Raw genomic sequence first — 16270 nt, 5'->3', positions numbered from 1 at the left:
AGCTGACAAGAGTCCAGGTAAGGAACCTGAGGGAAATTTGAGGCTACCCCCAGCCCATAACACAGACGGGGTCCCCACAGAAATCTGCCATGACCCTACTGTCACTCTGGAGAACCTAGTCAGGGCTATACGCTGAGGCTCCCTGTCTTATACAAGGATCATTAGTCTCTGGGAGGGAGAGGTGTTGGTCTAAGGGAGCTGCACTCGGGTCAGCAGAGGGAGGGTCCCAGACCCTGCCAGGAGTCAAGGTGAGGACTGAGGGGACACTGTTCTCCAAACGCACAGGACTCAGCCCCACCCTGCCCCTTCTCTCAGCCACGGGAATTCACGGGGAACTGTGGGTAGATGGACTCCCCTCACTTCCTCTTTCCATGTCTCCTGGAGATAGGACCTTGGTTTAAGGAAGTAGCCTCAGGTCAACAAAGGAAGGGTCCCAGGTCGTATCAGGCATCAAGAAGAGGACGAAGCGGGCTCCTCACCCCAGTACACATGGACCCAGCTGAATATGGCCACCTCTTGCTGTCTTTTCTGGGAGGACCTCCGCAGTTGTGGCCAGATGTGGGTCCCCTCATGTCTTCTATTTCGTATCAGGGATGTAAGCTTTTGATCTGAGAGTTTCTTAGACCAGCAAAGGAGCAGGGTCCAGGCTTTTCCAGGAGAAAGCTGAGAGCCCCACGTGAGCACAGAGGCTCCCCATCCCAGGGCAGCGGGGAGCTCACAGAGTCCAGCCCACCCTCCTGACAACACTGGGAGGCTGGGGCTGTGCTTGCAGCCTGAACCCTGAGGGCCCCTCAATTCCTCTTTCAGGAGCTCCAGGGACTGTGAGGTGAGGCCTTGGCCTAAGGCAGTGTTTTCAGGTCACAGAGCAGAGAGGGCCCACACAGTGCCAGGAGTCAAGGTGAGGTGCATGCTCTGAATGTGTACCAAGGGCCCCACGTGCTCCAGGCCAAAGTGGACCCCACTGCATCAGCTCCACCTGCCCTACTGTCAGTCCTGGAGCCTTGGCCTCTGCCGGCTGCATCCTGAGGAGCCATCTCTTACTTCCTTCTTCAGGTTATCAGGGGACAGGGAGACCAAGAGGTCAAGAGCTGTGGGACACCACAGAGCAGCACTGAAGGAGAAGACCTGTAAGTTGGCCTTTGTTAGAACCTCCAGGGTGTGGTTCTCAGCTGTGACCACTTACACCCTCCCTTTCTCCCCAGGCCTGTGGGTCCCCATCGCCCAACTCCTGCCGACACTCCCACCTGCTACCCTGATCAGAGTCATCATGCCTCGAGCTCCGAAGCGTCAGCGCTGCATGCCTGAAGAAGATCTTCAATCCCAAAGTGAGACACAGGGCCTCGAGGGTGCACAGGCCCCCCTGGCTGTGGAGGAGTATGCTTCATCATCCACTTCCACCAGCTCCTCTTTTCCATCCTCTTTTCCCTCCTCCTCCTCTTCCTCCTCCTCCTCCTGCTATCCTCTAATACCAAGCACCCCAGAGGAGGTTTCTGCTGATGAAGAGACACCAAATCCTCCCCAGAATGCTCAGATAGCCTGCTCCTCCCCCTCGGTCGTTGCCTCCCTTCCATTAGATCAATCTGATGAGGGCTCCAGCGGCCAAAAGGAGGAGAGTCCAAGCACCCTACAGGCCCTGCCAGACAATGAGTCTTTACCCAGAAGCGAGATAGATGAAAAGGTGACTGATTTGGTGCAGTTCCTGCTCTTCAAGTATCAAACGAAGGAGCCAATCACAAAGGCAGAAATACTGGAGAGTGTCATAAAAAATTATGAAGACCACTTCCCTTTGTTGTTTAGTGAAGCCTCCGAGTGCATGCTTCTGGTCTTTGGCATCGATGTAAAGGAAGTGGACCCCACTGGCCACTCCTTTGTCCTTGTCACCTCCCTGGGCCTCACCTATGATGGGATGCTGAGTGATGTCCAGAGCATGCCCAAGACTGGCATTCTCATACTTATCCTAAGCATAATCTTCATAGAGGACTACTGCATCCCTGAGGAGGTCATCTGGGAAGCACTGAATATGATGGGGCTGTATGATGGGATGGAGCACTTCATTTATGGGGAGCCCAGGAAGCTGCTCACCCAAGATTGGGTGCAGGAAAACTACCTGGAGTACCGGCAGGTGCCTGGCAGTGATCCTGCACGGTATGAGTTTCTGTGGGGTCCAAGGGCTCATGCTGAAATTAGGAAGATGAGTCTCCTGAAATTTTTGGCCAAGGTAAATGGGAGTGATCCAAGATCCTTCCCACTGTGGTATGAGGAGGCTTTGAAAGATGAGGAAGAGAGAGCCCAGGCCAGAATTGCCACCACAGATGATACTGCTGCCATGGCCAGTGCAAGTTCTAGTGCTACAGGCAGCTTCTACAGAGTCTTCACGTTGTTTAAAAGGCAAGTCAATCCACACTTTCTTCATATGTGGAATCTAAAAAATTAGTATCATGGAAGTAGAGAGTAGAGCAGTAGTTAGCAGAGATTGGGGAGAGGAAGGACAAGAGGGGCTTGGAAGCGGTTAGCCAACATGGAAAATTACAATTAAATAGGAGGAATAAGTTCTAGTGTTCTATTGCACAGTAGGATGACTATAGTTAACATTAAGATATTGTATATTACAAAACAGCTAGAAAGAAGGCTTTTCAATATTGTCACCAAAAAGAAATGATAAATGCATGAGGTGATGGATACACAACCTGATTTGATCACTATACTACATATAATCAGAACATCAAATTGTACCTCAGAAATATCTACAATTACATGTCAGTTTGTTTTTTTTTTGTTTTTTTAATTTATGAAAACAAATGAGAACGGAAATCAATGATGTACGTGGTGGAGGGCCAGGCTGAGGCTGAGGAAAATACAGTGCATAACATCTTTGTCTTACTGTTCTCTTTGGATAACTTGGGGACTTCTTTTCTTTTCTTCTTGGTATTTTATTTTCTTTTTTTTTTAACAAAGTCTCACTCTGTTGCTCTGGCAGGAGTGCAGTGGTGCAGTCTCGGCTCACTGCAACTTCCGCCTCCCGGGTTCAAGCGATTCTCCTGCCTCAGTCTCCTGAGTAGCTGGGATTACAGGTGGGTGCCACCATACCCGGCTAATTTTTGTATTTTTTAGTAGAGACGGGGTTTCACCATGTTGGCCAGGCTGGTCTCAAACTCCTGACCTCAGGTAATCTGCCCGCCTCAGCCTCCCAAAGTGCTGGGATAACAGGTGTGAGCCACTGCACCCAGCCTCTTCTTGGTATTTTAAAATGTTGTTACTTTTACTAGAATGTTTATGAGCTTCAGAATCTAAGGTCACATGTTTGTTTCTGTTTATCCAGTTTAAGAAACAGTTTTGCTATTTTGTAAAACAAATTGGGAACCCTTCCATCATATTTGTAATCTGTAATAAAATAACATGGAATTGGAATAGTAATTTTCTTGGAAATATGAAAAAAATAGTAAAATAGAGAAAATAATTTTAAGTGTTAGTATTTTTATTTCTTTATTATTTTTAGTTTATCATCCTGCAAAATTAAAAGTTATATCCCTGGATCTTGTTAAGTCGAAATTAAACTGTAATAAATGAAACCTTTGCTCACTGGTGCATTTTCCCCCCAAACATCCACTGAGCATCTGGTCTTTGGAAGGCCCTGGGTCTGTAGTGGAAATGTTAAGCCAGAACCACCTTTACCCATAGGGTGGTAGAGTCTAGGGGCTTCAGTCAAGTAACAAGGTGGCGAGATGTCTTCTAAAACCTAGAAGAAAAGTGAGACGGGTGAGGGTATTGGGCTGTAGGTGAGAGTGGTCACGTACATCCTCTGAGCCAGGACTTTTGGGGCTTTGAGAAACTGCAGTTCCTTCTGGTGAATAGGAATCCAAAGAAGCTGGGTGGTGCCAGGGTCAGAGCCTCACATAGTTGGGAGAGAAAATCCTGGGATGTAAAACTGCTCTGAGCAGTTCCTTTTGGGTGGTGGATGAACAGAGAGGAGTCCACCTGGGGCAGGAATGGAAGGTGTTCTGCACTCTTGTCTCAGTGCAGTTGAACTCCTAATTAAATTTAAAAAAAGTAACTAGGTGATACCCATCATATGCAAAGGACTCCTGAGAGATAAGGATTTCATAATAAGTAAGCCTATGAATTGATGCCTAGAAGTTAGCTGACTCCATTAGAGAAACATTTTAATTGGGTTATTTTTAGTGTAATTTGAACAACACTAAGCAAGGGCTAGATTTTGAGTGGGGATGAAATGAATGAAAATCATGATTTGGAAGGAAAAGAAACTTGGAGAGAGGGAAGGAGTTGATACTTGACTCAAATTTCATGAACTTTGAGCAGCATCCAGCAGGGAGAAACTCCTGCACATGAAATGTTGAAAATATATCCTCTAAGAGGGAAAATTTACTGAGTTTTATTTATGAAGCAACATTTGTGACTGATTTGGGATTCCATGTTCCATTGAGCTGCATATTCTGAGATGTACTGGATAACAATGACAAAAATTCCAGAGAAGACTGATGGGATCTGAGGTCAAATAATAGAAATAACAGCCATCTGCCATTCATTGAACTTCTAACTATGCCAGGCCCTGAGCCAGTTTCTTCACTTATATTGCACACACTCCATAGTCCTAATGGACAGGGATTATCACACCTGCTTCACAGATAAAGAACCCAAGGCTCACAGGACTTGGGCATTTCCCAGAATCACACGGCTAGTAAGGAATAGGGCTGGAACCAGACTCCTGGTCTGAATCCCCGTAGAGCCCATGCTGTTCCCACTCCTCCCAGCCTGAGGCCGACCTCTTGAATAGTACTTCATTTCTCTTCTCAGCCCTGTACGATGTCTCTTAGGTGACAAAAATAGGGACTCTGAGGCCAAGGTAGCAGTCGTAGGCCTAGAGGAGGTGACAATGAGAATGAAACACCATTTCAGGGTGGCCTGTGGACCTTATTAGTCCAGGAACCTCCTGTGTCAATCCCCAGGGTTCCTTGAGAGCTGACTCTACCCAGGAGCTGGCATTTCTGTTCAGAGCCAGCACTTCCCCACATTACAGCACCCTTCCCCTGGTTGTCCCCAGTGTTCCCTCCTATCCAACTCTGGAACTTGGACTGCTGCCTAGCTTGTCACTGTGGTCTCTGCTAAAAACTGTGCCCAGAACACAGGAGAGAAGCCCAGAATCTCCTTCTCACCCTGTGACACAGAGCATGCCTACACCCTGCAGAAGTACTCTGAGTGTTCTGTCCCATTCCTGGAAATCTCTCTCATAGCAGATGTCTAAATATCAGTGCCCAAAGTCAAATTTATGTAGAAATTTATGTTGAAAGGGCCTTTCGACTTCTCCCCTGCTTTCAAAGGATTTAGTCAGGAGCCGGGGAAGGAGAGCAGACAGGACACCCTCGGCTGGCAAGGGGCATTAGAAGGATGCAGGGCAGAGCAATTACCAGAGTCCATGAGAGAGACCACATGTGAAATCAAGTCCACAGAGCCCCAGCCAGGCTGCCACTCAGAGCTCTGAATCCAGATTTCAGCCCGGTGGGGTCAGAGACCTGAGGGAGAGAAGTGGGAAATGGTGAAGGAGGACACGGCAACAAACAGGGATAGGCTTGAGAAATCTGGACACTATCAACAGGATGTGGCTCTGTGATCTGAATGGGCAGGCCTGTTGGCTGAATGCATCAGCGGCATGCTGGACACCTTATGCTCATTTAAGATTCCGCTCCCTCTGTCAGGAAGAATATGGCTGGCTCCCTGCATTATTCTGGGTGAGCTACCTCTCTTGACTACTCCAGTGGTCCTGTGCACCCTTGCCAGCATCCCAGGGCTGGGACCTGTCTTTTTGCCTACTGGGGCTGGTGAATTATCCCCTGGGGACCCTCCATAGAGGTTGGGCTATGTGCTTGGGTTACTGACTGATGACCAACAGCTGAGACTCACCAGGACTGCCAATGATCAGTGGAAGGTGGTAGTGGGGCTGCATGGAGGGGAAATTGGAGGAAAAGCGCCCTGGGACTAATCAGCTCAGACTCTGCAGATGAAGGGCTTGTGTGGACATGCCTTGAAAATGACCCAGCTGGTGTCCCTGACTCAGATGGCCTCCTGTGTCTTCTGAGCTCTTGGCACACAAGGGGACAGGTGTCTTGGGACTGTAATCACTGGCCTGTGTTGCCACCAGACACTGTCTGGGGTAGAGGGCTGGCCAAAGGTGTGGACATGGGCAAGTTGGATGGAAACCCTGTGGAGATGGCACCCTTCATTGTTAAACTGACAGAACATGTGGGGTCCAATGCAAAAAGCATCATGCACCACCCTGTTGGGAGCATCCTCACCTCCAAGACACTGTTTGGGCCTGAGGAGAAGGAGTCTGCAGTGACCCTGTCATGGTATTTTCCACAAGGATTCTGAAATGAAGCAAGCACAGGTAAGGGAACTGTGGGTTTCTTCATGGAGGCAGGAGGCCCACACAGGGGCAGGCTCCACACTTTGAATCAGCGAATTCCCATGCCTGGTAATTTCATTCATTCATTCATTCATTCATTCATCCAGCAAACTTTTGTTGAATACATGCTGAGGAAACATGAGGTAACAAAACAAAGTGACAAGGCCCTTAATCCAATATGTGGGGGATGTAGGGGAGATGGTGAGGTGTATGAGTCACTCATCTGAGCCAGGGAGGCCAGGAAGGCAGAGCCAGACTTGGGGGCAGGCCTTGCACAAGAAAGGGAGGGACAGCCTATGACCAGGCCAGTAAGCTGGCCTTCTATGACACTATTGATCTGATCTTCTTCCTCGATGCTACCTGTGTGTGAAAGCAACTGCCACTTTCTGTGCCCACCTGTTTTTGTTAATAGGGAAAGTGCTCATGGTTGGCAGATGCTCACTTCTGCTCACCTCAGGTCACTTCTACTGAAGGAATGGTTTTACTGCAAAAGCACAGGAAGAAACTTTTAGGGATGACGAATATATTTTGCACCTTCACTGTGGTTGTGGTTTCATGGGACTATATATTTGTCAAAACTCTCTGAATTGTTTCTCAGTATTTCAGAGAAAAAGTAAGCAGGAAACCAGGAAGGATATAGATTACCTGATTAAAATTAAAAACAAACAAACAAAAACACCACATCCAACTATAGCAGAATAAACATTCCTCTCAAGTGTGCATAAAATACTTACCAAGATAGATGGTATTCTGGGCCATAAAACAAACCTTACAAATTGAAAATATTAGAAATAATAAAAAGCATATTCTTTAAGATGCTTCTTGAAGACCATAGTGTAGTTAAGCTCAAAATCAAACACAAAGATAACTGAAAAATGCTCAAATGTTGTAAATTTTAAAATATGCTCCTAAGTAATCTATGCATCAAAGAGGGAGTCTTAGGAGAATTTTAGAATATACATTAAGTTGAATGAAAATAAAAATATACGTACAAAAATGTGAGGGATTCAGCTAAAGTAGTCCTTGGGAAAAATGTATAGCATATTTTAAATATTTATATTAGAAAATAAAATCTAAAATCAATAACCAAAATTTCCACTCTAGGAAACTAAAGAAAGAGCAAGTTGAATTTAAAGAAATTGAAGAGGATCCCACCTTCCTCCCTTCCCAAATTCCCACTTCTCCCCTCCTTCCTCCCTCCCCACCATCCTAGAACATACATACATACACACACACACACACACACGCACACACACACACATCATTTTACAACAGGTTCTTTTTATTTTGATCACCGTGGGGTGTACCCTGTGGGGTGTAAAACGTACTCTAGACCCTGTTGGCTATTTATTTGGGGTTAGACCTCTGGAGACTTTTCAGGTAAACAGGTAAATCTGAGTTCTCTGGTCTTGCCCTGAAATTACTGGCTGCCCGGGGAGACACTAGAGATGTTGGAGGTCTCCTTGCTTTGGTCCTGCTGTGGCTAATTTTGATTGAGTTCCTCATTCAGCTAGTCACAAGGGCTGGATAGTTTTGGCTCGCTTCCTTCCTCAGGCTTTCTTGAAGCAGAGATCTTTTTTTGGGAGAGTTGTTTTTTTTTTTTCTGGAATCCCCTAAAAGGTTTCCTTTTCCCTTCCTGGTTGTCTTAGGAACCTGAAAGGACAACAGGGAGATCACAGAAGGGGACTGATTTTGGGGAAGAGGATGGAGGAGGGGTGGGAACAGGGGCTTCAGGAGAAGAGGTACCGGCTGAGGTGGGGGTAGGGTAGGACAGGGTAGGAGTCTTGGGAGGGAGGAGTCAAGGGGAAGACTAAGAGGAGCTTCTCTTACCTCGATAGGACTTACCGACTTAGTTTGACAGAGGGCCTTCCTGTTCCTCGCCCCTTTGGTGTTGGCAGGTGGTTGTTCTTTGACACCTGGGCTGGAGGTTTGTGGTTTCCTGGTCATCTTCACCATGTCAATGTCTCTCAATCGTCTACTCCACGCCTCCTGGCCTCCCTATATATACACCCCCTTCCACCGTGACAATAAGGCCATTGCCATGAGCTTTGATGGATCAGCAAGTCACTACCCAGCCAATGGTGGCTCTGAGGGGTGAGGGGCTTAGATATCACAAAGCACTATAAGGACATTGTCATGGGTGGGAGGGGGGAAGGGGTATGGAGAGAGGGAAGAGGGGAGTCTGATGACAAAGCCAGGATGCTCTGATTGAAGAAAAAGGGGACATTTCTTTAGCACTCCTAAAGAGCTTTCCCAAACTGAATAGCGGTGCTCCTTTCCTCCCATGTTCAACTTGGGTGGGTCACATGGCAGGGAGAGAGTATTTCCTCTAAGCCTTTCCCCAAAGTCACCCCATTTCAGTGCTTCCTTCTGTTTTCTCCCACCATTATCTAGTTTTTGTACATCTTACCAGAAATTTCTCCAAGGTAATCTGACTGTATTTAAATATATGTGTAGATGTGAATCATCCTACTTCACTCCTAAAAATTTCTCTTATACATCTTGAAGACCACTCACTTGGATACCACCAAGGAAATTTCCCATCCTACTGATGGAAAAGTATCCACAGAAGTCTCCTGGGGTTTCAGTTTTCCCCAGTCTGAAATCACTGCATTCAGGCTGTCAAACTCCAGTGAATACATTTGCTCCACTGGGCATCTTATGTGTCTTGTTTCAACTGTAGGGTTGTGCTCATCTCAGTAGATGTAGTACCCAGGCTTGGATTTCAACAGTGTAGAGTGAATGAGGCAGATTTTCATGCCAGAAATTATGCAGGATATTTGCATGTAGGAAACTAAAACCTAAGACTGACGAGTTCATGGAAAAGGGTGGTGTTAAGAAAAATACTTCAACAATGTGCCTGAGGTTCTGTCCAGTGTAATAAGTTTTTTTAAAGGCCTTCGTATTGGAAAGGGACAAATAAAACTGTCTTTATTTACAGAAAATAAGAGTATATACGGACAATTCTATCTATCAAAAAAATGCTTCTAAAACTAATAAGAGTTTAGCAATGTTGCTGGATATAGATCATTATACTTGTGTTTTTACACTAGCAATGAGCAATTGGCAATTGAGACAAAAACAATGCAATTTAAAATAGCATTAGACAATAAATATTTAAAGGATAAATATGACAGAAGATGTATAAGATCTATCCATTGAAAACTATAGAACATTAGAGAGATAAATTTAATGAGAATCTAAGTAAACAGAGACATAAACTTTATTCATGAGTCAAAGGACTGAATATTAAGATGTCATTTGCCCTCAAAGTTTTTGACATATTCATTGCAAAAAAATCTAAATTCCAGGATTTTTAAAATATAAATTGAGAGACTGACTCTAACATTCATATAGAAGTGCAAAGGCCCTAGAATAGTCAAAGAAAACTTTAAAAAATAGAACAAAGTTGGGGGAGTTACCCTACTTCATTTCAAGGCTTATAAACTAACAATGATCAGTATAGTGTGGAATTATCATAATTATAGCAGTATATCAATGGAAGAGAATAAAGTCCAGGAATGGATCCACATGTGTATGTATCTATAGACAACTAATTATTGATAAAGATGCAAATGAAGATTAGAGAAAAGAAACGATAGTGTATTCAACAATTTGATCTGAAACAATTGGCTATCCATATGCAAAACTAAATTTCAATCCATACTCTATCTATCTATCTATCTATCTATCTATCTATCTATCTATCTATCTATCTATCTATCATCTATCTATCTATAAAAGGAGACAGAGAAAGAAAGATATTTTAAGGAATTGTCTCAGGTGACTATGAGGTCTGATACATCCAAAATCTGTAAGACAGACCATCAGGCTAGAAACTGACACAGCGTTTTTACCTTCCAATCTTGTGGTAGAATTCCTTCTCCAGGAAACCTCGGTCTTTTAAGACCTTCAACTGATTGGATGAGGCACACCCACGTTATGGAGGTAAACTGCTTTACTTAAAATCGATTGTAAATGTTGATCACACGTACAAAATACCTTCGCAGCAACAGCTAGGCTAGTGTTTGACCACACAACTGAGTACTATAGCCTAGAAAAGCTGACACATAAAACTAACCATTGCACATACCTTGCCCCATACAAAAATGTAACTCAAAATGAATCATAGCCCTAAATGTCAAAAATACTTTTTTTCTAGGAGAAAACAGAAGAAAAGTTTTATAACCTGGGGTTATGTTTTAGTCAGCTTTGGCTTCCATAACAAAATGGCATGGATTATTTAGCTGAAACAACAGAAATTATTTTTTTCACAGTTTTGGAGACTAAAAGTCACAGATAAAGGATTGGAGGGGTCAGTTTCTTATTCCCACCTTGTAGATGGCCCATTCTCATTATGTTCATTCTTGTCCTTTCATCTGTGCATGTGCATGGAGAGAAGGAGAAAGGGAGGGAGAGAGGGAGAAAGGGAGGGAGGGAGGGAGAGAGCGAGAGAGAGAGAGAGAGAGAGAGAGCTCATGCAAGCACAAGAGTGCTTTCTTGTGTCCCTTCTCAAAACCACACTAATCCTATGGGATCAAGGCCCCACCCTTATGACCTCTTTCAATATTAATTACTTCCTTAGAGGCCCCATCTCCAAATACAGACACCATGGGGCTGAGGGATTCAAAATATGAATTCAGTAGAGGACATAACCATTAGCAAAGAATAAACACATAGATTAATAAAACAGAATAGAGCTCAGAAACAGACTGGCACACATATAGTCAGGTGAATTGCAACAAAGGCAATAATGGTAAAAGTATAGTTTTTTCCAACAAGTGGTGCCTGAACAATTGGACATCTAGACACAAATAATAATAATAATAATAATAACCTAGGCATATCCTTAAAAATTTCACGAAATCAACTCAAAATACGTCATAGATCTAACGCAAAATGCAAAATCCATACAACTTCTATAAGAAAGCATAAGAGAAAATCTACATAAATTTGAGTTTGATGATGAGTTTTAAAATTCAGCACCAAAAGTATCATTGGTGAAGGAAAAATTAGCCAAGTTGGACTTTATTAAAATAAAAATCTTATGCTCTTCAAAAAACAGAGTTAACAGAATAAAAACAGAAGCTACAGACTAGCAGAAAACATCTGTAGCACACATATGTGATAAAGAACTTGTCTCGACAATATACACGACTTCTTAAAACTCAACAATAGAAAATAAATGAAAATAGTTGAAGATCTGAACAGACAGTACACCAAAGAAGATATACAGATGGCAAATAAGCATAGTAAAAGTCCTGGACGTCCTTTGTCATTAGAGAATTGTGCACTAAAATGAGAAACCACTATACATCTATTAGAATGTCTAAAATAAAAAAAAGACCAATTGCTAGTGAAGATGTGGAGCAACAGAAACTTTCATTCATTGATGGTGGAAATGCAAAATGATGCAGCCACTTTGGAAGACAGTTTGGCATTTTCTTAAAAAAACTGAACATAGTCTTACGATAAGATTCAGCAATCCTACGCCTAGGTATTTACTCAACTGATTTGAAAACTTATGCCTACATAAAAATTTGTATGTGAATGTGTACAATAGCTTATTTCATAATCACCAAAAATAGAAGCATCCAAGATGTATTTCTTTTGGCGAATGGATAAAAAACATATATTAAAAAAACAGAATAGAGCCCAGAAATAGACCTGCACACATATATTCAGGTGATTTATAACAAAGCAATAATGCTGAAAGTATAGTTGTTCCAACAAATGGTGCATGAAAAATTGGACATCTATACACAAACAATAATAATAATAACCTAGACAAATCCTGAGGTATTTCACAAACATTAACTCAAGCTACATCATAGACCTAATGCAAAATGCAAAAATTATACAACTTCTATAAGAAAACAAGAGGAAATTTACATAACTTTAAGTTTGTAAATTCAACACCAAAAGCAAAAGTAGCAATGAGCACACCTAGCACACAGATGTAAATTTCTAGAACTATTTCCTGTTAAAAGGAACCAGATCTCTGGAGAAATGGCTGATTTTAGGACTGCGGCAGGGCATAAACCCCATGAGCCTAGAGCATCTTGTAGTCCTAGAAATGGAGGGCTGAAGAATATGATAAAGGACATCACAGTGTTGTATTCAGCCAAATCCAGACTATGGAAAACTGGAAAGAACACAAGATCTGTTTCTTTCCAACACCAACAAAACAGTGGCAAGAAAACAGGTCATGTGGAGGGGACCTACAAATGATAGAAGACTTAAGGGGTATGACCAAAAAATCACTATATAATACTGTATTTGGGTACTCATACAAAGAAACACAATTTTTATAAAGTATAAGTCTACCAGGTAAGTGTGTAAAACAGTTGAACATTTGATAATCATTTATTTATTTTTTAGAAATGAAAATAATATTGGGTTTTTGTATAATACAAAGTCCCTATCTTTTAAAAATATCATATGGAATTATTTAGAGATGAAATCGTATGATGTCTTAGATTTGCTCCACGTTACTCCAGCAGCTTAGATGCAGGTAGGTGAGTGTCTAACTGGAAACAGATTTGCCATGTAGTTAAGGTTATTGATGCTGAGAGTCAGATACACTGGGTTCACTATATTAGTCTCTCTATTAATCTGTATGTATGAGGCTTTCCCTAATAAAATGCTTTTATCATAAATATCATTCCACTAAAGGTTAAATCATAAGTGAAACTGATCACTTTGTAGAAATAAATAAATAAGTGACTAAGTGACCAAACTGATCCAAAAAGAAAACCTTAATTAAACTATACAAACTGAAACTATACGAGCTCAAACTGTTAAAAGCTCAAGCCACCCTCAAATGTTCCATGTTAGTCAGTTTTGGAGGCCGATTCTACTAAATAATCAGGGGAAACTAACCACCATCTTATCTCAGCTCTTCCAACGCACACAAAATATAGACAATTGTTCACTTTGTTCTCCCAGATGAGCCCTCTTGGATTCAAAAAACAGATGAGGACCACCTCCCACCCCTGATATAAAAAACACATCAAGCAAGCTCTGTTACATAGCAGCAATTATCCTATGTAAATTAGTAGAATATTAAATGAACAAACAGGCTCTGCCCAAGGAAAGACAATATGATTCCACATTAGGAAAAAAAGTTTCATTGTAATTCTTTACATAAAAAATAGAGTAGAAAAAAATTTAATTGTGTTAATGGGTACAGAAAAAGCTTTTGAAAGAAATTCGATGAGTTCATGGTAAAAACATTTAGTTAACCTATATTGAAAGATAACTTCTATTTCCTAAAATCAACAGCAAACATACTTAAATGTGAAACGTTCAAAGAATTATCATTAATGTCAGGAACAAGAAGTAGATGTAGGCTATTATCTCTATGTTTTAAATCATCATTGAGACACAAAGTCAGAGCTATAAGTATCGAAATAAATAAGAGGTGTGAGTATTGGAAAAATACATAATGTTTAGTGATAATGCCATTATCGGTCTTGAAAATTCAAAGGAACAGGCAAGTGGAATATTCAGTTGAATGGGCTTTCAGAAAGAGGTGTGTAACAGATTACTGTAGCAAAATCAAAATCTTTGACATGCAAAAGCAATACCTAATTAGAACAAACAACAGAAAATATGCCATTTGCAATAGTAACAAAATCCAAGAATTACCTGAAAAGAACCCTAACAAAAATGTGTAAGGTCTTTCTAGAGGCAACTATCAAAGTATACTGATAGATTCAGGTAAAGAGGGTCTGAAATAAAGAGGAGCATAACCTATTCATTCATGGGGAACAGAACATTGTAAAAATGTCAATTACACTTAAATTATTTACAATTTAGTGCCTTACCTGTAGCCGCCAAAATTACAATCAAATTTGGGCTGCTATTCTCTGCTTCCCAAATCAACCCTGGAAAATTATAGAAGGGAAAAAGAAAGAGAAAAAAAACAATATCAGCAATAAAATCTAAGCAACAAAACAGAGAAAACCCTGGGTGAGACTGAAGACTGTGTTGAACTGGTACTTATGTTTGGGACAGTGTTGGTTGGAAGGGGGTCAGCAGCAGAGATGTAGGGGAGGTCTGTAGCCTGCCTATACGGCAGATGACTGAACGAATAGGACGAACATTTTAAAATTTCCACCTCACTTCATTGCACAATCTGAAGCACCACCTCAAAACACAATGTCAGTAGCCCCAGAGTAAAACCAGGAAAACTGTGTTGGTTAAGGTAGTGTGACTCCGGAGTTCTGCTAATAGCAATCTGTAACCAACATAGTGGGAAAGGATTTGCATTTTAAAATATTGTTTCAATAGAATAGAAACAATGGAACAGAAGCAGAATAGAATCATGCATACTAAGGGTACCAGGAAACTGCTCACCCAAGATTTCGTGCAGGAAAACTACCTGGAGTACCGGCAGGTGCCCGGCAGGGATCCCATATGCTATGAGTTACTGTGGGGTCCAAGGGCACTCGCTGAAACCAGCTACTTGAAAGTACCGGAGCATGTGGTCAGGGTCAATGCAAGAGTTCGCATTTCCTACCCAACCCTGCGTGAAGCAGCTTTGAAAGAGGAGGAAGAGGGAATCTGAGCATGAGTTGCAGCCAGGGCCACTGGGAGTGGGGCTGGGCCAGTGCACCTTGCAGGGCTCCGTCCAATAGTTTCTCCTGCCTTATGTGATGTGAGGCCCATTCTTCTCTCTTTGAAGAGAGCAGTCAGCATTCTTAGTAGTGGGTTTCTGTTCTATTGGGTGACTTTGAGATTTGTCTTTGTTTCCTTTTGGAATTGTTCAAATGTTCCTTTTAATGGATGGTTGAATGAACTTCAGCATTCAAATTTATGAATGACAGTAGTCACACATAGTGCTGTTTATATAGTTTAGGAGTAGGACTCTTGTTTTTTCTTCAGATTGGGAAATCCATTCCATTTTGTGAATTGGGACATAGTTACAGCAGTGGAATAAGTATTCATTTAGAAATGTGAATGAGCAGTAAAACTGATGAGATAAAGAAATTAAAAGATATTTAATTCTTGCCTTATACTCAGTCTATTCGGTAAAATTTTTTAAAAGAAATATGCATACCTGGATTTCCTTGGCTTCTTTGAGAATGTAAGACAAATTAAATCTGAATAAATAATTCTCCCTGTTCACTGGCTCGTTTATTCTCTGTGCACTGAGCATCTGCTCTGTGGAAGGCCCTGGGTTAATAGTGGAGATGCTAAGGTAAGCCAGACTCACCCCTACCCAGGGTAGTAAAGTCCAGGAGGAGCAGTCATATAATTGTAGAGAAAAAGTAAGAAAGGGATGAGGGTGTGGGGCTCCAGGTGAGAGTGGTCCAGACGTAAATGCCCTGTGTGGGGCCTTTTGGACTTTGGGAAACTGCAGTTTCTTCGGAGGGAGCTGATTCTAATGAATTGGGGGGGGTCCAGGGCCAGATTCTCAGAGGGTGTGAGAAAAGCTCGTACTGGAAAACTGAACAGTTCTTTTTTGATGGTGGATGAACAGAGAGGGGTGGGGCAGGAATGGAAAGTGTCTTGTGCTTTAGTCCCGGTGCTGTTGAACACAGTGCAGGAGCTAGGTGATGAACACTCATCATCTGAAAGCGTTTCCTGACAGAGAAGCACAAATCTCCCTGGAAAGGAGACCCAGAAGCCACTGGCCAGGTACTTTTCCGCCTGACTGGGAGAACTAGAGCTGACTCTATTAAAAATGAATTTTAATTAGATTATCTCAAGTGCAATTTGACCAGTTGTAAGCAAAGTGGTGAAAACACGAATGAAAATAGTGATTTGCATGGAAAAGCATCTGGGAGTGAGGGAAGGAGTTGGTCTCTGACTCAAATTCAAGGAGCTTTGAGCTCCATCTGGCTG

General features: G+C 42.3%; 1 protein-coding gene across 1 annotated transcript; it reads left to right on the top strand.

The window, feature by feature from the left end:
- The first annotated feature begins 1103 nt into the window (after positions 1–1103).
- MAGEA10 (MAGE family member A10) lies at positions 1104–14990 on the top strand. The gene is made up of 3 exons (XM_032756279.2): positions 1104–1127; positions 1203–2174; positions 14872–14990. Exons 2-3 carry the CDS (start codon positions 1268–1270, stop codon positions 14988–14990), a joined length of 1026 nt encoding a protein of 341 aa, XP_032612170.2. The 5' UTR covers positions 1104–1127; positions 1203–1267.
- The last annotated feature ends 1280 nt before the right edge of the window (positions 14991–16270 follow it).

Source organism: Hylobates moloch, unplaced genomic scaffold, assembly GCF_009828535.3.
Source record: "Hylobates moloch isolate HMO894 unplaced genomic scaffold, HMol_V3 SCAFFOLD_7, whole genome shotgun sequence".
NCBI classification, from domain to species: domain Eukaryota; kingdom Metazoa; phylum Chordata; class Mammalia; order Primates; family Hylobatidae; genus Hylobates; species Hylobates moloch.
The sequence above is the reverse complement of the archived record's forward strand: the minus strand, read 5'-3'. Positions and strand labels throughout refer to the sequence as shown.